Source organism: Aspergillus nomiae, assembly GCF_001204775.2.
Source record: "Aspergillus nomiae NRRL 13137 chromosome Unknown contig00018, whole genome shotgun sequence".
Lineage (NCBI taxonomy): Eukaryota > Fungi > Ascomycota > Eurotiomycetes > Eurotiales > Aspergillaceae > Aspergillus > Aspergillus nomiae.
The window spans coordinates 37,456-57,187 of NW_015378073.1; the positions used below are offsets into that span (position 1 = coordinate 37,456).

Sequence of the window (19,732 nt, forward strand, 5' to 3'; positions counted from 1 at the left end):
TATCATTCTTTCCGTAAGGCCTTCATCGTGCTCCGCATTAAGCTTCCAATGCCAATACTTCCTGTCGCTTCCAGCCAGTCCAACATTCGCACTCTGTATTCCTGCCAAGGTACCTTAATGCCGCCTTCCTTCTCCAAGGCACTGAGTGCTTTCTGGGTTACTGGTCTCTTTAGCCTAGGCAGGTTTTCGCCGAGATCGCTTTCCTCCTCAATATCGGCGAAGCAAGCAGCGGACATATTACAGAGTGCGACATTATGGCTAAGAGAGAACATCGAAGACAGATTATACGTAAAAGCTGTCTCTCTCTTCCTTTCTCGAGAGCTGTCTGTTGCATCCCGGACATATTGCGTGAGTGCAGCGATTGTAGGAGCAGGTATCAAACAGCCTAATGCGTTGGGGTCGTCCCCATTTAGGCCTCGGTTTCGCCATATGAGGTTACAAATATCCATAATGTAGCCGTTGAATTGGCCCACCAACTGTGTTGGATATAGTGATTCGGCAGAACCCGGGGTTTGGAGCACCTGAGAAGTCAAGGAAGCTTCGAAGGCCGATTTATAGCTGGCAAGCACGGAACTCATTATCGAAATAATGGAGTTGATCGGAGTGAAGATGAGTGTGTAGACGGTGGGAGCCATTGGAATCGCAATACGAATGTTTCCGTTTAGGTGTGAATGCGAAAACAATTCAGCTAAAACACAATAAAATTCAGTGACAGATAGGGCAGCCGGTCTTGGGCTCTCCAAATTGTCAGCAGGCGCCTGCTGAACAGCTGGGCATTCGAGAATAGACAGCGCCAACAGCTCTGCGTGTGAGATCAAACGGCCCAGTGGTTTAGATTCTTCCAAAGTGAATGGCTGGGCCCTTAATTTGACACCCCATTGGCGAATGATGGAAGTATAGAAGTCCAATAGGCTAGATCTGGGAAACAGTTTGTCCGTAAGTACGGCATATTCGAGTGGCTCCAAGAAATCATGTTTTATAGAGTCATAATCCTCAATATCAAGGTATTCGAGGAGGTAGAATATTTGCTCTCTCATATCTCTGCCGTTCCATGACAGAAGATACGATTTCAAGAACGCGGCAACTGGGGGAGGAATTTCCTAATATGTTCTTTAGTGTTAAAAATAATCAGTATCCAGCTGCAATCTCGTACCTTTGTGTATTGTACATAGTCCACAGCAAGAGACATTATGTAGCTCAAGGATTCCAGTTTCTCATCTTTGTCTTCAGCATCCTCCAGGGTTTCGTTAAAGAAGCTTCTCCACCAATCATCCAAACGGTGGCTAGCGAACTTAGGCTGGACAAGAAACAAGTACTTTTGAGCGATACCATCTCCAATCATCGATATGATCTGGTTTGGCAGCTCAATTTTGTCAAGCTTGTCAACAAAGTGGTCAACACCACGTAGTTCTTCCAAGGATGTGCGCCCATAGGAGACACGTGAAGTCTGGACATCCGGTACCAGAACCTCCATTTTGCTTCTTTTCGATATTCCACGGTGTACCACTTGAAAATTCCGGGGCTGGGTAGCCTGTAGCCTTTCCATGTTTGTGTCTTGCAGAAGCCTCACATGGCTGGACCATTCAGGGTCTGGATGCTTGAAAAACAGTCCCTTCCTTCCAGATACACCTAGGTCCCCAACAATGACATCAGGGCAGTAGTTCTTGAAGACTTTAAGTAGTGTAACAAGTTCTCTTTCATCACCACCAGAAGTAACAACCAGTTCCATCAGGGCTTGTATCCTAAATGGCTTAACATGCTTGCGCCGCGTGACCAGGGAAAGAAGATGGCATAGAGGTTTGCGCAGACTTATCATGTCTAGATGGTTAAAAAGTACGGCATAAAGCTTGGATAAGTGAGACCTATCAGCAAGGAACTCATGTACCATGATCAGCCATCGCAAGAGTAACGATTGTGTCGCAGGTGATGGTTTGTTCTTGTTAGGCCCCAGACAACACGCAATCTGCGTGACGAGGCTGGATGGCACACTTTCCACCGGATACAGGTTTTTAATAAGTGTAGTAATTGTACCTTGGTCAAGTTGACTGCGTGTCGTGATAATCTTCACCAGACGCTCAAGCGCGATCTGGGAAAGACCGCCCTCATACGCGTGCGTAGCGATCGTTTTGGCCAGTTCTCCAGCATCTATATCACGTTGCTTAGAAGGCACGGAAGCAACTGCAAAAGGAAATCAGCACAGAAGAATTTATAGATTTTCCGTGAGCTCTAGATGTGATCTTACCTGCCTCAAGACGCTTGATTGCATCTAGTAGGCCAGTAGGCCTAGACTCTGCGCCTGGTATTGCTGTCAGTAAACTTGTCCACTTCCAGGAGTTCGAAGGTAACGAACCTGTATCTGTATCAGACGACATCGTAGGCTTTGGTATTAATCGTAACTACTGCAGCTGATTCTCATGCTCGCGCCTTTTGCCCCTACAAATGGCGTTGGTTTAGGATAACATCGGCTATTTTGCGTGCCGCCCGACCTGTCGCGTCGCCCCGATAAATAGTGAGTAAACAGTCAATTCAACTCTCCCTTAAATGATATGCGGTAGCTATTCCCATTCGCATTTGTCATTCACTGATATATATTATCTTGTTGTATTCTTGACAATTTGTACATATTATCTTCCAATCGCACAATCTTAACTTATGGGCATCTGCAATGATGAATGTAAGTAAATTCCATGGGCGCGGAAATTACGAACTTTACCAGATTTGGTCACTACCGCGATCTTCCTCAATATCATGTTGCGCAAGGCTCATGCCGCCGTCTCTTACTCGGTGATACTAGGTTTAATGTGTAAAATATATATGATGAAAATACGTAATAGGACTGAGATTCAACAATTAATACATTAAAAACTTTACATGGTGGAAAGTAGGTGAGAAAGCAGGGTGTTTAGTTGTGTACTGAGTGAGACGATGCTCTAGTATGCCTCCAGTATAACAAAGTCCAGGAACCTCTGCTCAATAAACATATTTAGCGGAACAACCACCGGGCAGTCCTCTCCGAGTATGCTCCCCAACATAAGTAGATTCGGAATCTAAACCAAGGGCTGGCTTACTTCCTCTTGCGGGTAGATGATTTGGAGGTATCTTTTCCGGACGCCTGGGATGGCGCCGCGGTTTCTGCCTTCTCTTTGACATCCTTGGCGTCAACGGCTGGTGGCTCTTCCTCAGCATCGCTATCACCTCCCTGACCGAACTCGTTCACACGTGTGTAATCAACCCGGTACTTCCAGCCCTGGTAAAGCCAAACGAAGAAAATGACATCATCACGGAGAGTCGCAAGCCTGTGAAGCCACGGCATCTTGACTGTGAAAGCGAAAAGATCGTCGATGAAGGTGTTTAGGAACTTGTACATCAACGCTTTGCCAGGCATATGCGCAACAGACTAGGAACAGCAAGGTTAGCTAGGTTATGTAGCGGAGTAAAAAAAAAAATACTAACCTTCAAGCGGTAGTTGATATACAAGCTGGGGACCATCATCAGGAAACCGTAGGCATAGACACTCCCAACAAGTGTTTCAATAATGTAGGAGTACCACGACTTGTGGGTGTTGTAGACCAAGCTGTACACTGCGTATGCAGCAAGGAGAGGTACGGCAATGATATAGAGATAGCGGAACGCGATTTCGTCGTACTCTTTGGTCTTCTGCTCTGTCTCAGTGAGTTTATGTTTGTCCTCAAATACCACCACATAAGGCAGGAAGGAGAAGAAAGAGTTCGGTGCTGGCTGCCGCAACCGGACATCGACAGTCTTTGTGATTTTCCAAGCTTCGAGGAGGATACCAAAGCCCTGACTGGCAAGAATCATCCAGGAAGTGTTCTCACTGTTATCCATGAGGTAGAGGAAAACAACTGCCTGCATAAAGACATTGGCCAAGATCGTACGGACGGACGTTCCAACGACGTCCTTCTTTTTGCGCCAGTGAGCCTATTACGGAAAGACTAGGTCAGTGCATTGCTCTAGATCTGCACGGGTTACAAACTCACAATATCATTCTTGAAGGCCAGAGTCTCGAAGACCATGTGAAGGATGGTCACGACACCAGTTGTGCCCAGCAGCCAGATGTTCGTATCCAAGAGGACCTCTTTCACCATTTCGAACTCAGTACCGTCACCGCCACCCGGTGTCGAAGCTCCAAAGGCAGCCTGTCGAGCAGTTTGTTTTGCGCTGTCATCGACGCTCGCCATCATGCTGAACTTCCAGTTCTGCAGATTGCTGAGGGTAATGCGAAGAGGCACGGTCTCCACGGTGGAATTAAGCTCCATCATATGACTCTTCAGTTGCCAAAAAGTGTTCAAGTAAACAATAGGGTAGTACCATCCATTCTTTCCAGAGGCGTCTCTTGCGCCAGATGCCTCTAGCTGCAAATGCGACCGGACAGCCGGATGAATCTGGCGGAATCGCTGGGTACCCGAATCCGGAATTAGAGATATCGTGAAGTTCGGGTGATAGTACGATGCGATGGAGACTTCCGGTATGTTGTCTTCCACCTCTTCTTCAGCTTCGTCAGAACCTGCAAGAAGGTTCTTGAGCTTCTTGGCTTTTTTCTTCGGGAGATACTGGTTAAGTGGACGAAAGAAATAAATTGCAGAGTCCGTGCTGTAATCTTTGGCCGAGGGGTCAAGCTGATGCCCGGTAAGTCCGAGCATGAAGTGCGCGAAAAGAGTGCCATTCTGTTGTACTTCTTTGGGGATCTTGATGGTAGTATCAATTTCCCTGGTGTCACTGTAGTTTCCAAGAGTGAAGTTCTTCTCATTGAGCACAAGTTGGCTTGCCGGGCCAGACTTTGCAGTAGGAAGTACGACCGATGGCGAGACGTAGATGTTCATGTCCAAAGCACTGTCGGAAGGCCAAATCGGATTTATAACATCGGGGATAGCACTGTACTCCGTTATTTCGCTACGAGCTGGACGATCTGCGAAGGTAGGAATTCCACTCGGCTTCCCGCTAGTACCAGCATCGTTCTGCTGGCGGCCACCAAAGAATTGACTGAAGATGAACTGCGTCAGTAAGAAGAAAGCCAAACCCTGAAGGGCTCCCTTGAAGCCGGACTAAATATATGATATGTCAGCGCGATCAGCCTGGTAAAAGATGACGCTACGTCGCATACGTACACTAGACTCCGGCTCATCCCTGCGCTGTCTTTGTTCAGGCATTGTGCTCTCTTTTGACGTGACCCAGAGATACAGTGGCCTGGTCGACAAGAGAGGGAGGGTAAAAGCAGAGGAAAGGAGGGAAGAGAAAAGAAAGGAAAAGGCCACGAACGGCGGACTGCTAGTAATCTGCTGAACTACGCCGCTTTGGTCCAGAACTCGGGTCGTTTTATCTTGGCGGGTCGAGGAATTGTTCTTATCGGCGCATGACATAACTAACGCGATTGTTCCCTCTGTGCTCATTTCTCCACATTTCCCAGCTCCACGGACACGAAAACCGTCCTGAACCGCAGTTGATCGGCCGCCCGGGTCCTTTACTACTTATCTAGATCGGTAACATCAGATCCTACAAATAATTGTCGCGCGGTCGACATGTGTGGCGCGTAGATATCATCAGCTTTGATCTAATGTCGGACAATCCTCCTTTCACCGAATCCCCCCGCCCTCAGTTTCCCGCCCATAATGAACCACGAGTATGGGTGATCACTGCTGGGGATTCGCCCACTGGGATCTCAGTCATACGCCAAATCCTCACGCACGGCGATTACGCATTGGCTGGGTTAGCACATTCGAGTCTAGAACGGGACGATTGCCGTCGAGATGAATTCGAGTCTTTCCTAGCCGAGATTGATAGTCACAGCCATGAGGGGTGGCGACAGCGATTCAAGTCCGTCCCTTTCGATATAAGGTGTGCACTCTGAAGATGCCTTCAAAATGACCTCGCCGTGGAGCGTCGGCTATAAGGGGGAGCGGAGTGAGCTTACATTCATCATGCAGGATGATAGGAGAATGTCAAGCACTTGTGCAGATGCCGTTACAACATTCGGCAAGATAGACATTCTTCTTTGCTGTACAAGTCAAAGTATGGAATATGCAACATGCTCCTTTCGACGCCGGTCATTTAGCTAACTACCTGCGCAGCCCTAGTAGGGACAGTGGAGGAGTTCGGGGCCTCCCAACAAACGCTGAACATGGTTCGGGACCAATTCGAAATCAACTATTTCGGGCCCCTTAGCATTATAAAAGCAGCACTTCCGCATATGAGGAAGCAGAAAACTGGGCACATCATGATTCTCTCGGGGATTAGTAAGGCTCAATCAATACTGGTTTTAAGGGAGGTTAATCGCTAACGAAGACAGCCGCCCATATCGGCACGCCAGGGCTTGGGATGTACTGCGCAGCCGGATGGGCTCTTGAAGGGTTTTGCGACGTGAGTGCAATCTGTGCCGGAGGCTTCACCCATTTCTGCTAACTGTCACGCTGCAGAGTCTTGCATACGAGATAGCCCCCTTCAACCTCAAACTCACAATTATCCAATGTAGTATCGAAATTGGCATTCTCACGAATCTAGTTACTAGCGTGCCTCCAATAGTTCCCGCATATTCACCAGCTTCAAACCAAGCACCCCTTTTCCGCGGTATGTTAAACCGACTTGTGCCTCGTCTGCCCAACACACACACCGAAACGAATGGAACCCAAGAAACTGGCCAAATTACCTCCGTTGATAATGGACCATTTTCACGCCCTGAAGTTACGGCAATGTATCCTCCACTCAGCTCTGCACATATGGAGGTCTTGGTCGCAGAAACGGTATATGCCATCACCGCGATAGGTGGGCATGAAAACCCACCCTCGCGCCATATAGTAGGACAGGAGGGTGTTGCGAGTGTGAAGGAAAAGCTGAAAACTGTTAGCGAGGAGCTGGAGGACTTCATACAGTCTAGCTATGCCGTTGATTACGCTGCTGGCGGCGATCATAAAAGGGCGTCCAAGGACGAAGCTATTTTCGGCATGGGGACAGGCAATGGTGGGGTCTAGAGCAAAAGTTCTAGATTTAACGAAAGGATTAATGAATTTGATGATAATACATGTGTGGTATCTTTCGCTCATGACAAAGGAATATATGACCATTGCAGCAGTCAACTATCGCAAAGAAAGGGGTATGAACCCGCATATGAGACGTGAGAATTGACACAGGAACAGTATTTTCCTGTTAGGTGCCCTCAGAAGATCAACAAAATCAAGCTTACAGCTCTCTGAAGTCAATTGGCCAACGATTTGTTTCTCAGAAACCAAGCTTGTCTGACCTCCCATAGGCTACCCATATCCTGATTATTTCTGTACGCCCGAAAATCTTTCCAAGCATTTCCGTGCCGAACGTTCGCGGCACGGCCATCGATTTCTGAAATTTTGGTTGCAAGTGCGCTAGGCCCCGTAATACCGGAGACCGTGATCACCCCAGGTTCTTCCGATGTCCCTTCAACGATTGGTAGTCGTTGGGGGGTGTCTTCAACAGTGGCAGAGGGCTGTTCAAAAACGATTTTCGGATCTTGGCAGTCAGGTTCCGTAGTAGTTGTCTGAGTCATAACAGACGTAGTCATATTTGCTTCTGTTGGTGGTGGATTGGTGATTTCTACCATCACTTGAGCAGGCATTGTAACTTCGGTGGAGGCTTTTACTTGGTCAACTTCGAGGTCCTCTGGTGTCTGTACCTTGGGCTTTCTGCTGCGGCCCTTCTTGCGAGGTTCCATCTGTATCTCTGATTTACGCTTGGTAGAGGATCCAGCCTCTAACATTGGATTAGTATCTGATTGCGTGTCTGCACTTGCTTGAGCAGTCCTATTTTGCTCTATCTCAGTAGTGGTCGTTATAACGCCACCTGGTTTCTCGATTTCCCCTATAACTAGGGCTTGCGAGTCCTTCAAAGGTAAGGTCTGGGGGGCAGGAAGAAATACCCGTTGATGAGGGGGCAATTCGAACGTTAACCGGTCATTTTGGATATGCACTATCTGTAGCAGCGTCAATTGAAGGGGTCCGAACGGAGCTATGGATATAAACATACCCTGGCTTCTTTCTCCACTAGGAGGTTACCTTTACTCTTGAAAGCTCGAGAATATTTCCATACATCGCCTACAAGAATAACTCCGTTGCTAATGAGGGTGCTCAATTTGACCTGGCTACTCTGTCCTGCGGCCAGCGTCTTGTCCATCTTCTGTTTCTGCCCCCAAAACTGCTCAAACTCTTCTTCTTTAAATTTGTCAAACTTCCCATCGGCCCGCTGCTGCATGGCCTCTTCGGCCTCCCGCAGCCAAACTGGATCGTAGCGGCCATTTTGAAGATCTAGCTGAAAGTGACGAATGCCGTCTCGCCAATTATTCGAGTAACGAAGAAACTCTTCTGGTAAAGGGGGGATCTGCGCATCAGGATCGTCCGGTGAAGGGTCCGGGTTCGGATGTAGGTCTTCAGGGAGTAGATCGAGTATTTCTCGTTTTTCAGACTCCTCAAGGCAGTTCCAGGCGTCGGGGTTGGCGAGTAATTTCTTGATTTGCCAATCAGTCAACACATTGCATTAGGTCACCATCATTCCGGAATCGTATAACATACCACAAGGTCCAAATATATAAGGTTGGAAGATGTACTCGTCATCAACTTGTCCTCAGCCCATGGATCCTTCGCCGCTCTCTTCGGATTTCTCTTCGGTTGCTTGTTGTTTGAGGACATTGCGACATGCGGCTCGCCCACGTCATTCGGGTCCGCTGTCTTAGCAGTAGATGAACAATTCCTGGTGTAGAAACATTGTTAAATGTGCCCCATATATGGCGCATCTGAGCACCGGTGTCTCAACAGCTCGTAGATAATAATTGTCACAAGCTAGATAAATATAGTATGGATAGTCTTACCTCGTTGGCTGCGTCCTTGTTTTGCCATGGCCGACCGCCTTGCGCTTGCGGGTCATTGCTTCTAGATGCCAGTCTGGACAACAACAGAAGTACTATATGCGCCGCTCCAGCTGAACTGCAACCAAAGCGTTATTCGAACAAGGTGAAGGTCTGATAGGCAAGAAGAGTTGTAATCAAAATGGTTAAATCGACTCAAATAGCCAGGCTTGATGGTAAGACGCAATGCGGGGAGATTAGGGGTTGTATGATGCAGTTGCTGATGTTGGTCAAGGCCTCATGCTGGCTGCGTCAGTAGACGATGAACAGGTCAGTTCACAGCCCATTCACCGTGAAACAATGACATATGAGTAACACTGAGTTTTCCATTATTCCAAATAGGCAGAAGTGGAGCTCTCCGAGATCAAGACACAAGCCAAAATGATTTTCCGCCGGTTGACTCGCAATTCCGCACCGCAAGCTAGCATTGAGTCTGGCCAATATAACCTACAGTGAGTCCGGTATACAAGGTGCAAGACGATACAAATACTAATTCCAGTATCTATCATAGCTATCTTATCCAAGATGATATTTGCTTCCTCTGTATATGCGACCGTTCCTACCCGCGCAAACTTGCCTTCACCTACCTCGCAGATCTCGCAACCGAGTTTACTACCACTTACTCCTCTGCGCAGTACCAGTCTCCCACCCTGCGACCATATGCATTTGTAGAATTTGATACATTTATTCAACGCACCAAGAAGCTGTACCAAGATAGTCGCGCTTCGCAAAACCTCGACCGACTAAACGATGAGCTTCGGGACGTAACGAAAGTGATGACAAAGAACATTGAGGACCTCCTATACCGAGGTGATAGCTTAGAGCGTATGGGCGAGTTGTCGGGGCGTCTGCGAGAGGACAGCAAGAAATACAGACGAGCCGCGGTGCGCATCAATTGGGAGCTGGTCATGAAACAGGTAACCTCCGCGTGTCCTTGCTCGTTCTCACTAAGCCCAGTACTAACCTGCTGTACAGTATGGCCCAATTGCTGGTGTCGGGCTCCTTTTTATATTTCTCATTTGGTTGCGCTTCTTCTAATTCCTTCCCTGAGCAACTGCTTACCGAGACCCGCTCATATGAATGTATGCATAGTTAATCTTCTTGATGGTTGCCGGACTCCATCCACCTTGATATGTTCAAAAACTGCCAATATTTTATGACCGATGAGCTTGGTTGCAAGGCGTAACCCTTTCTTTCCATGGGAACTTTACAAAGCATGTTCATCAAAGCGCCTCATAGATCATAACCCTGTCGTGTATAATAGGTCAATTGACCAGAATACTGTAAACAGTCCAAAATGTAAACGATGTCCTTTGGTCCCCTTCAAGCATGGCTGGCAACACCAGCTGACAACAAGCGTAAGGGCGTAGGGAAGATGGTCCTGCGCTGATTTTCTAAAGAAGGTGCGTCGAGAACAGTGACTATCCGTGCCCACTTATATCTCATCTTCTTCCTCGTCGAAGTCGTCTTCCTCTCCCATGTCGTACAAAATGCGCCCGCCTTCCCCTGGGCCGTCACCTTGCTGTGCATCGAAGTATGGCAGCACCACCCCCTCTCTTTCTCTCCGCTGTCTGTCGGTGAGACGCAATTCGAAAGTAGACTCCGGCTCTTCTTCGTCTGCTCCAGCCACTGGCTCCTCCGGTGGACGATACAAGGGATGGTCGTCAAGCAGCGTTACAACCTCTTTCAAATGTTGAGGCGAGTACCGTGATGCGGGAGGTAATATATACCACTCTAAAACACCACGTCCACTCTTGCGCCTGTGTTCCATCTCCAGAACGATGCCTTCGGCCGAGTCCTTACCCATCGGCTTATCCAATCTTCCTAAGAGTACTCCATCCTGTTCCTCTTCAAGTCCAAAAACTGGGGCAGCTAGACTACGATCTCGAGCAGCCTTCTGGGCCAGTATGTGTGAGAAAGAATGTAGCCTTATGATTGTTGTTGCGAGATAGGTCAGCATTGAAAGAGGCGATGGCGAATAGGGGGATTGGGCCGGCAGGATTGGAACATCCTGATGGAATGTCACGACGAGCGAAACTTCGACCTTAGGTGCTGAAGTACTCGGGTGAGCTAGGAAAGAACTAAGAAACGTTGATAGTTGGGAGTGTGCATCGTTTGTTTTAGAGAGTAGAAGCGGGTTAATGGAATCTATAAGGATGAGACGTCCTATTGTTTGTTAGTCAGGGCCACCAATGACTCTAATACTCAGACTAGTCGGCACTAGACATACGAGGAGAAGGGGTTTTGGTTGAAGTAGCCTGGTAGGCCGCGCCGACTTCTTTAACTATCTGTGAGGGGCTTTTCCTTCGGGCGGAAACGAACGCATCAACGCCATCTAAGGGCTTTAGTGTCTCGAAAGCAATAAGTGTGACATGAACTTTGGAGATCTGTACGAGCTTTTAGCTTTATCCTGCCTATGATACAAATATTCATCTCGCCCCATCAAAGGCCTGATGGCGTATCCAACCCCTTGAGTCCAGCAAATAGAGTAGACACAAGAAAGTCCGGGTCCGATACAAAGATCGAGATAATACAGAATAAGGAAAGCATCGACAGCACATACCTTTGCGCGCCTAATATATTCTTTAACCAATGGGGTAGCTGGTTGTTCGAGTGAATCCAAGAGCAACGTCAGCGGAGACGCTGTATCTCTCAGACTTAGAAGCTTTGAAATTAAGAGTAAATTATGCGTTTGCCTGTGAGAAAGATTTGCAGGTGCCATCGCTATGGGCAAATGAAACTGTAATTCTATGGTAGGCAGTTGCGTTGGTAGATCTAGGGAATAGCGGGGTTATTTTTGTGTGTCTGAGGGGTCGGAGACATCGGGCATAAAAGATTTCCAAAGAATAGGTGATCTTTGCCGTTGGCGACTTAGTCTGAGGCTCGGCGGGACGGGCCGTGGACACAAGACTGTTTACCGCCCTGCAATCCAACTGGCAAGTGCAGCATGCATCCTTGAAGCGTTGATTTGCAGGCGCCAGGCTATTTAAACGCGAGCACGGAAATAAGCTACTGCGTACCTAAAAGCTTTATGTCAAGCTGGAGGTGGCTCAAATACAGTGACTTTTCCGTCACGATCCAGACTTGCCATTTTCGTTTCGGAAAATCGCGACAACCTACAATCTGACAAATATTTAGTCCGGAGTATAGAAGTATTTCGACAATGTTCCCGTCGCGCATGAGCGCAGGCAATAGACAGGGGCTATATGGAGGGAATGGCGAAGATTAAAAAAAAGATATGCCACCACTACCTTCTTGCTTGGGGCGCAATAATTCATCATGCTGTCCTTGGCTTTTCTCCTTGGGCCAAGCCAGTCTATTTGTCTGTACTGGGAAGTAAGCAATATTTCCTCCTAAGCCCTTGGGAAAATGTCAGAGGAACGGTTGGGGCGTGCCTGGATGTTAAAACAGACTCTGAGAGAAAGATTGTATACAACCGTTGTGTCATTTACACTGGTAGAATAAAGATACTGTATATTGAATGGCGATCGATAGTCTCATACTACTCTTTGGTGGGCTAACTATTAACATTTGCTTTATTGGTAGGTACTCGAAATTGCTCGCATTACAAAAATGAGCCTATCTTCTCAGTAATCAAGAGAGGTACATTAATAAACTAGAAGAATCAAGAGTATAGAAAGAACAGCCATACTATAATATATATAGCTCAAAGCTGATAGAAATGCGGTCGTATGCATGAAGATTGACATATGGTGATGCTTTGTAGCACTCCTCTTTAATATGGTTGTGTTTCAGGATTGTTGGAAATTAAACTTTACTTGATTGACCGACCGCGCAAATGGCATTCCTCGGCAACCGTAATATCTTCACGGTCTCAATTTCAATCCGGGTGCAACGCCAACCTTCAGCACTATCGACTTCTAAGCATTTGATACCCATTCTAAGCAAATAATGATGAAATAATTAACATATTATCGCAAAGTATCACGTTCATTTCGATTTTTCCCGGCCAACCTTCTCAGCTATTGTTTTTACAGAGTCAACAACTCTACTACTCTAACTTATTCTTGAACGATCGCATCTTCAGACTTTCAACTAGATAACACCTTGTTCCCTACATACAAGGATGGCCGAACCACCCGCAAAGCGAGCCCGACGAGTCGATAGCTCGACAATGTGGGATATGGATGACCGGCCGACGCGTTCACCTGAACCAGACTCGGAATATAATAGGAGTCCTAGACGTGAAGCAAACTTAAAGGATGATGGGCGACGAGATGGACCGCGCGACGATCGAAGATACCGTTCCCGCTCAAGAGATAGAATGGACAGGCGGCGAGATAGGAGTAGGTCTAGGGATCGCCGGGACCGCGATCGGGATCGCGACAGGAGAGACAGAGACAGAAGCGGTAGCCGCGACAGATACTACGATAAGCGAGGTATGTTACGTGGTGTGGTTTTCTATTTGGATATGCGCTGATATTTGAATCTCGCAGGGTATCCTCCAAAAGGGGATAGATACCGTGACCGTTCTCGCTCCCCTCTTCGAAACGGCAACCGGGATAGATCCAGGACACCACCTCTTCGGGGAGCCAGGGGAGACCGCAGGAATGATCGCAAAGACCACCGGACACAGCCGAATGGTGCCGCTGACTCGAGGACTCCAAATCGGTACAAAGACGAAATGGACATGGACATCGATGATGCCGGGGAAGACGATGTTGAAGAAATGATGCGTCGAAGCATGGGATTTACCAAATTCAGGAGCACAAAGAATACCAAGGTACCTGGGAACGATGTCTATGGGGTGCGGAAGGAAAAGAAGACGGAATACAGACAGTATATGAACCGTATAGGAGGATTCAACCGACCACTCAGTCCTTCAAGATGATGGATGGATCAATTGCCTCTATTCGTTAATATTTGACCCCTTTCTCCTTTTTCCTCTTTCTGCTCTTCTTTCGTATCTGTTAAGGCGGGACCAATTTTTTAGCTGGGGGTTTGACTACAGCCATATGCATTGTTGGAGTAAGGTTTACTTTCTCTTGCACTTTTCACCCGCGCAAGGTTTTGGACAGGCTTTAGATGTTTTTCTTGTCCTTGCACAAGCCAAAGAGATAGTGCCAACGAGATGATACGGCTATTAACTATGTATGCGAATGTTCGGCATTAGCCTGGCCGAGCACATGACTCGTAGTGACGTATGCGCTTGTATAAAAAAGAATGGCTTAATATCCCCCAACCCGTACCAAAAGCCCGTCAACAACTTCTTCCCCCAAGCCCCCAACAACAGTGGCTCCTTTGAGGGTTTTAGGGTTTAGGATCGCGCCGTACTGCAAAATGGCAGCCCCAAACGAACGTCGGGATATTGTTATCGTTGGTATGAATCGACTTGAGCTTACTGAGACTTACCCCGCACGACCAATACATACCAGAGACTAACAACTTCGTCTAAGGTGGTGGTATCATCGGATGTTGCTCAGCGTATTATTTGACAAGACATCCTTCTTTTGATCCTTCCCGACACTCAGTGACCCTCATAGAAGCAACAGAGATTGCAGGAGGGGCTTCGGGCAAAGCAGGCGGTCTTTTAGCATTATGGGCATACCCAAGCAACATTGTACCATTGAGCTACAAATTGCACGCGGAGCTTGCTAGGGAGCACAATGGAAAGGAAAAGTGGGGATATAGAGAGGTGAACTGTGGCCAGCTTATCGCCAGAGGTCGCCCGCTCAGCGAGAAGAGAAAGGTGGGCGAGAGTGAGGGTGTGAGCTCAGTATCCTTACAAAAACGGAGTGCAGCTGCACTGAGTAAATTGAAAACCGCAAGGGTACCCGGTGATCTTGACTGGCTTGAACCAGAGGGTGTTAGAGGCTACGAAAGCATGAGTGATCCGGGGGAGACCGCGCAAGTCCACCCATACCTCTTCACTACGTCCATCGCAAAGCTCGCTGAGGAGAAAGGCGCAGAGATTACGCTTGGATCCGTCACAAACATCGATTACTCTGGGGATTCCGTCAAGTCAGTCACATACACGAGGAAGGAGAACGGCGAATCACAGACAATCCCTGCAACTGATGTTGTTATCGCTGCCGGTCCGTGGACGAGATCGGTTTTGCCGGATGCCCCGATATCAGCAACGCGTGCTCATAGTGTCGTGATCCGGCCTACAAGGCCAGTCAGTGGATATACCCTTTTCACGAATATAGAGATACCGGCCAATTTCGACCCGTCGAAGTCCTCACGTCCGACGGTCGCCTCGCCAGAAATCTATGCTCGCCCTGACGACACAGTCTATTGTTGTGGAGAGGGTGATCATACTGTTCCCCTTCCGAAGACAACTGCAGACGTCGAGGTAGACCAAGAGCGGTGCCAGGATATCATCAACCAGGTGGGCAGCGTCTCTGATGAGCTACGTGATGGACAAGTCTGTGCGCGTCAAGCCTGCTACCTACCTAATGTAACTGCTGCACGTGGTGGGCCATTGGTAGGCCATGCTGGAACCAAGGGACTATACCTTGCGGCTGGGCACACTTGCTGGGGCATCCAGAATGCACCAGGCACAGGAAAGCTTATCAGCGAGTTTGTGTTCGATGGCGCAGCAAGAGTGCGAAGATCGGATCGCTTGATCCAAGGAACTATCTCTAGACTAAAGGATTGTATAGAATATCTCAGTTAAAATATTCCCTTGTAGAGGGTTTTGTCTGTTACGCATACACATTTCCTCGGGTAGATCTCTAGTATGTGTGGTCTTTTAAGGTTAATTAATATGTTCGGCCGCGCAAGGTGCGGAGCGGAGCTAAAAATACCGGGTAAATAAATGACAGGAGCTCTCCGCTCGTGAGATGCCAGATAATAGATAGTAACATCAACCTCCGCCGTGACATAGCCATCCTGTCTATGTGCACGCCTCCAATTGCGTGGACTTTCATTTAATTGTTCACGCTTTCTGTCCAGACAATGCATCTTTCCAAACTATTCACTCTTTCAACATCGTTTTTCTATGTGGTTGCGGCATCCATAGATAATGACGTATCGGTTCTAGCTAAGGAGGCTGCGCGAGCCAACAACCAGTCGCTATTATGGGGTCCCTATAAGCCTAACCTCTACTTTGGCGTTCGCCCTCGGATTCCAAATAGTCTGTCCGCGGGGTTGATGTGGGCGAAAGTAGATGATTACGCCACGGCTCAGTCCAGTACGTGTCCCCAACAGTTGTCCTTCATTTACCATTAGGGACGTCCATTGCCCTCTTTTGATAGTTTCACTAACCCTAGCCCTCTTCAAGACTTCAGGCACACCTGCGAACAGAATGAAGGGATGGCAGGTTATGGATGGGACGAGTACGATATTCGGAAGGGCGGGCGCCAAACAATTCACGACGCTGGAAACTCCCTGGATCTGACAATTGACTTTATCAAGGTCCCTGGCGGACAGCATGGAGGAAGCTGGGCTGCCCGAGTAAAAGGTGTCCCGCGGGACGATGCACCCCCGGACCAGCCTACAACAGTTGTCTTCTACAGTGCTCTGGAGGGGCTTGGCAACCTGGGACTTCACACCAAGTCTGACGACTCGCGTGGTTTTGAGGGAGATGTGAAGCTGGCTGGTTATACCTCAGATCTTGGTGACTTTACAATTGATGTGACTGAGGGCCCTAAGACCAACGAGTATCCGGAACATGAACACCCAAGCTATGAGGACAAGCCATTGGACCGTACCTTGGTGTCCAGTTTGACTATACCCCCGGAGCACGCGTGGCAGACGAAAGGTATGATTTTTTAGTCTTTTACAAGCATATATTATGTCCGGTCTAGAGCTGATCTCTCTTCTAGTGATCCTGTTCTCGCAGATGAAGGAGGGTGTAAGCGAAACTATCGAGAAGTATGGAGCGGAAAACCCTCCGCCCCCATCGCAAGTCTTCACCATCAAGAATGCGCCAGGGGATGGTAATGTTCAGCTTGTGCAGAAGGTTTTTAAAGGGGCCTTTGAGGTAAACGGGTAACCATTCAATTTGCAAATAGTCAGCTTACAGATCACAGTTTGATATCCTATTCTCGTCTGGGTCCTCGCCCAAACCTGTGACATGTATGGTGCTTTTCACGCAATTATTGTTGCGGGACTGATACTGACGATATACGTTACAGCCAGCCTTCTTACCCAAGAAATCACAAGTGCTTCGGTAGCTTTTGCTGAGCGCTTCGACAAGATACTCCCCCCGCAGTCTCCCTTTGATTCCGATGAATACACGGAATTCTCCAAGTCAATGCTTTCCAATCTCGTTGGTGGCATAGGCTACTTCCACGGTACCGATATTGTTGACCGCTCGGCAGCGCCAGAGTACGATGAGGAGAATGAAGGCTTCTGGGAAGAAACAGCGGAGGCAAGGGCAAGGGCTCAACCTGTCCTTGAAGGCCCAAAGGATCTCTTTACCTGTGTCCCCTCTCGGCCTTTCTTCCCCAGAGGATTTCTCTGGGACGAGGGTTTCCACCTGATTCCGGTCGTTGAATGGGATACAGATCTTGCGTTTGTTAGCCGGCAACCCTATCGTCATTTAAATACTAACATATTCCAGGCTTGAAATCGTGAAGAGTTGGTTAAGCTTAATGGACGAAGATGGGTGGATTGCTCGGGAGCAAATCCTGGGCGCTGAGGCGCGCAGCAAAGTTCCACCTGAGTTTACCGTCCAGTACCCTCACTACGCCAATCCCCCAACCCTTTTCATTATTCTGGAAGCGTTCCTCGATAAGTTAGATGCCAACAAAAATATCTCAGTCGAACAATCTTCTGAAGATATCGCAGAGCGCCTTCGTTCTGCCTATGTGCAACAACCGGAGTTGGGTGAAGCTTATATTCGCTCAATCTATCCACTACTGAAGAAACATTATTTCTGGTATAGAAACACTCAGAAGGGCGATATTAAGTCCTACGACCGAGAGGCCTTTTCCACCAAGGAGGCGTACCGCTGGCGGGGCCGGTCTGTCCAGCACATCCTAACATCTGGGTTGGACGATTATCCTCGGGCACAGCCCCCACACCCCGGCGAGCTACACGTGGATTTGATCAGTTGGATGGGGATGATGACTCGCTCTCTCCGACGCATTGCTGAAAGGTTGGGGGAGACCGAAGACGCTGAAGAATTCAAGTACTATGAAACTGCAATTGGACGGAATGTCGACGACCTTCATTGGGACGAACAGGCGCAGACATATTGCGATGCGACTATTGACGAGTATGAGGAAAGTGTTCACGTCTGCCACAAGGGATACATTTCCATCTTCCCCTTCCTCACGGGCATGGTGAGCCCCGATAGCCCTCGGCTAAAGGCCATCTTGGACTTGATCAGCGACCCAGAAGAGCTCTGGAGCGATTTTGGTATTCGCAGTCTAAGCAAGAAGGATGAGTTCTACGGGACTGCTGAGAATTATTGGAGGAGTCCTGTATGGATCAACATCAATTATCTGGTGTTTAAGAACCTTTATGTAAGTAACCCACCTACCAATGCTCTACCAACCACGCATTGGAGCTAACGATTCTACCCTAGGACGTCGCGACCACTCCTGGTCCACACCAAGAACAGGCCCGTGAAATGTACTCCAAGCTGCGGAAGAACGTAGTTGAGAATGTTTTCAAGGAATGGAAGAAGACTGGGTTTGCTTGGGAACAGTATAACCCAGAAACAGGCAAGGGACAGCGGACGCAGCATTTCACTGGGTGGACTAGTATGGTGGTAAAAATGATGTCGATGCCCGATCTTCCTGTGACTGAGAGCAAGGGGCACGATGAGCTATAGAACAGCAACAATCGCTGTATAGAGCGAGCATAGTTTAGGTTAGGGAATACTACTTGTACACTATCCGTTTCTCCAACGCCCCAACGCCGTATGTAGACAGAACGAATTTTCGAAGACTGAACTCAACGCCGACGATGGTAATCTGAATCTCTATCCCGGGTATGATGACGGTCGTCTCGGCGGCTCCTGCCTTCGTCGTTACCTCTCCTGTCTCTGCTCCTTGACCGTGAGCGCGATCGCCTCCTTCGGTGATCTCGCGACCGAGACCGAGACCGAGATCTGTGCCGGTGACTCCTGTGACGATGTTCGCGTTCATCGCGATGCCTACGGTGTCTGTGTTCCCTATCCCTGTCTTTGTTTCTATCACTCAAACGATCGCGCCGCTTGTCTCTCGCTGGGCTCCTGTTACGCTCACTGCCCCGCTTCCGCTTCCCTGAAGAGTGGGAATCCAGTCCGACAGGCTCAAGTTTATCATCATCACCAGTGCCGGATACAGAGGCAACCCCGCCACGAAATGAACCGTAGCCGATTCCCTTGCCCGCTTCGTCGATCACTAGGTCTTCTCCTGCGGCCGTATCCCGGACTACTTTCTGGACATCTTTTTCGCCCAGTGGCGTAAGATTGGCGTTAGAACTGGCGCGCTTCTCCGGAACTGGCAGACCCAAAGCTCGGGCCATGGCTTCTTCTTCGGCTTCCTTGACACGTTGTTTCTCTTCGCGCTCCTTCCTAATCCTGTCCTCCTCGCTATCGTCTGTCCTTGTGTACCACATCAAGTCGCGGCCCTGTTGCCAGCGGCCAACGGGGGCCATCAGGGAATGGCCAAGATAGTTCTCACGGTGCGAAGAGTCCTTGACATCGGACCATTTAAAGTCGCCGCGACCGCCGCTATAGCAAGAGTAAGGTTAGCGAACATAAGCACGGTTGATGTAGGCATATGCAGCTTACCGGCTACCTTCTTTGCGGATACTTGCGACAAGATCCATCGCGAATTCCTTGAGGGCAGTTCTTGTTCATACGAAACCAAAAAGGTTGTTGCGATAGATAGTTATTACGATGTCCGATAAGAGAGTTTCACCATCGATGTGGCACGTGCACGCTACAGC

At 48.5% G+C, this 19,732-nt stretch overlaps 9 protein-coding genes across 9 annotated transcripts; 4 read left to right on the top strand and 5 right to left on the bottom strand.

The window, feature by feature from the left end:
• Positions 1-2: 2 nt before the first annotated feature.
• Positions 3-2,372, bottom strand: ANOM_001365 (Mis6 domain protein; the record flags this gene model as incomplete). Its single annotated transcript, XM_015546622.1, has 4 exons — positions 3-1,100; positions 1,154-2,178; positions 2,243-2,296; positions 2,351-2,372. The coding sequence occupies 4 exons, from the start codon at positions 2,370-2,372 to the stop codon at positions 3-5; spliced, it is 2,199 nt and encodes a 732-aa protein (XP_015411090.1).
• Positions 2,373-3,064: 692 nt separating this feature from the next.
• ANOM_001366 (CLPTM1 family protein) lies at positions 3,065-5,194 on the bottom strand (the record flags this gene model as incomplete). The annotated part of the gene is made up of 4 exons (XM_015546623.1): positions 5,127-5,194; positions 3,999-5,063; positions 3,454-3,939; positions 3,065-3,397 (listed from the first exon to the last, which is right to left on the bottom strand). Exons 1-4 carry the CDS (start codon positions 5,166-5,168, stop codon positions 3,065-3,067), a joined length of 1,926 nt encoding a protein of 641 aa, XP_015411092.1. The 5' UTR covers positions 5,169-5,194.
• A 372-nt stretch (positions 5,195-5,566) lies between these two features.
• ANOM_001367 (short chain dehydrogenase/reductase family protein) lies at positions 5,567-7,007 on the top strand. Its single transcript, XM_015546624.1, has 5 exons — positions 5,567-5,853; positions 5,897-6,027; positions 6,087-6,251; positions 6,305-6,375; positions 6,432-7,007. The coding sequence occupies exons 1-5, from the start codon at positions 5,573-5,575 to the stop codon at positions 6,981-6,983; spliced, it is 1,200 nt and encodes a 399-aa protein (XP_015411091.1). The 5' UTR covers positions 5,567-5,572; the 3' UTR covers positions 6,984-7,007.
• Positions 7,008-7,207: 200 nt separating this feature from the next.
• Positions 7,208-8,901, bottom strand: ANOM_001368 (uncharacterized protein; the record flags this gene model as incomplete). The annotated part of the gene is made up of 4 exons (XM_015546625.1): positions 7,208-7,954; positions 8,008-8,484; positions 8,550-8,727; positions 8,846-8,901. 4 exons carry the CDS (start codon positions 8,899-8,901, stop codon positions 7,208-7,210), a joined length of 1,458 nt encoding a protein of 485 aa, XP_015411106.1.
• Positions 8,902-9,023: 122 nt separating this feature from the next.
• Positions 9,024-9,919, top strand: ANOM_001369 (SNAP receptor SEC22; the record flags this gene model as incomplete). The annotated part of the gene is made up of 5 exons (XM_015546626.1): positions 9,024-9,057; positions 9,117-9,151; positions 9,224-9,333; positions 9,393-9,798; positions 9,857-9,919. The coding sequence occupies 5 exons, from the start codon at positions 9,024-9,026 to the stop codon at positions 9,917-9,919; spliced, it is 648 nt and encodes a 215-aa protein (XP_015411085.1).
• Positions 9,920-10,316: 397 nt separating this feature from the next.
• On the bottom strand, positions 10,317-11,603 carry ANOM_001370 (Elongator subunit IKI1; the record flags this gene model as incomplete). The annotated part of the gene is made up of 3 exons (XM_015546627.1): positions 10,317-11,047; positions 11,112-11,268; positions 11,445-11,603. The coding sequence occupies 3 exons, from the start codon at positions 11,601-11,603 to the stop codon at positions 10,317-10,319; spliced, it is 1,047 nt and encodes a 348-aa protein (XP_015411064.1).
• A 1,313-nt stretch (positions 11,604-12,916) lies between these two features.
• ANOM_001371 (SNUT3/LISCH7 family protein) lies at positions 12,917-13,789 on the top strand. Its single transcript, XM_015546628.1, has 2 exons — positions 12,917-13,281; positions 13,339-13,789. Exons 1-2 carry the CDS (start codon positions 12,969-12,971, stop codon positions 13,731-13,733), a joined length of 708 nt encoding a protein of 235 aa, XP_015411065.1. The 5' UTR covers positions 12,917-12,968; the 3' UTR covers positions 13,734-13,789.
• Positions 13,790-14,182: 393 nt separating this feature from the next.
• Positions 14,183-18,629, top strand: cwh41 (mannosyl-oligosaccharide glucosidase; the record flags this gene model as incomplete). Its single annotated transcript, XM_015546629.1, has 9 exons — positions 14,183-14,222; positions 14,299-15,501; positions 15,888-16,037; positions 16,128-16,607; positions 16,672-16,829; positions 16,879-16,924; positions 16,984-17,362; positions 17,412-18,318; positions 18,381-18,629. The coding sequence occupies 9 exons, from the start codon at positions 14,183-14,185 to the stop codon at positions 18,627-18,629; spliced, it is 3,612 nt and encodes a 1,203-aa protein (XP_015411062.1).
• A 49-nt stretch (positions 18,630-18,678) lies between these two features.
• Positions 18,679-19,612, bottom strand: ANOM_001373 (MMtag domain-containing protein; the record flags this gene model as incomplete). Its single annotated transcript, XM_015546630.1, has 3 exons — positions 18,679-18,971; positions 19,045-19,514; positions 19,575-19,612. 3 exons carry the CDS (start codon positions 19,610-19,612, stop codon positions 18,679-18,681), a joined length of 801 nt encoding a protein of 266 aa, XP_015411063.1.
• Positions 19,613-19,732: the final 120 nt, after the last annotated feature.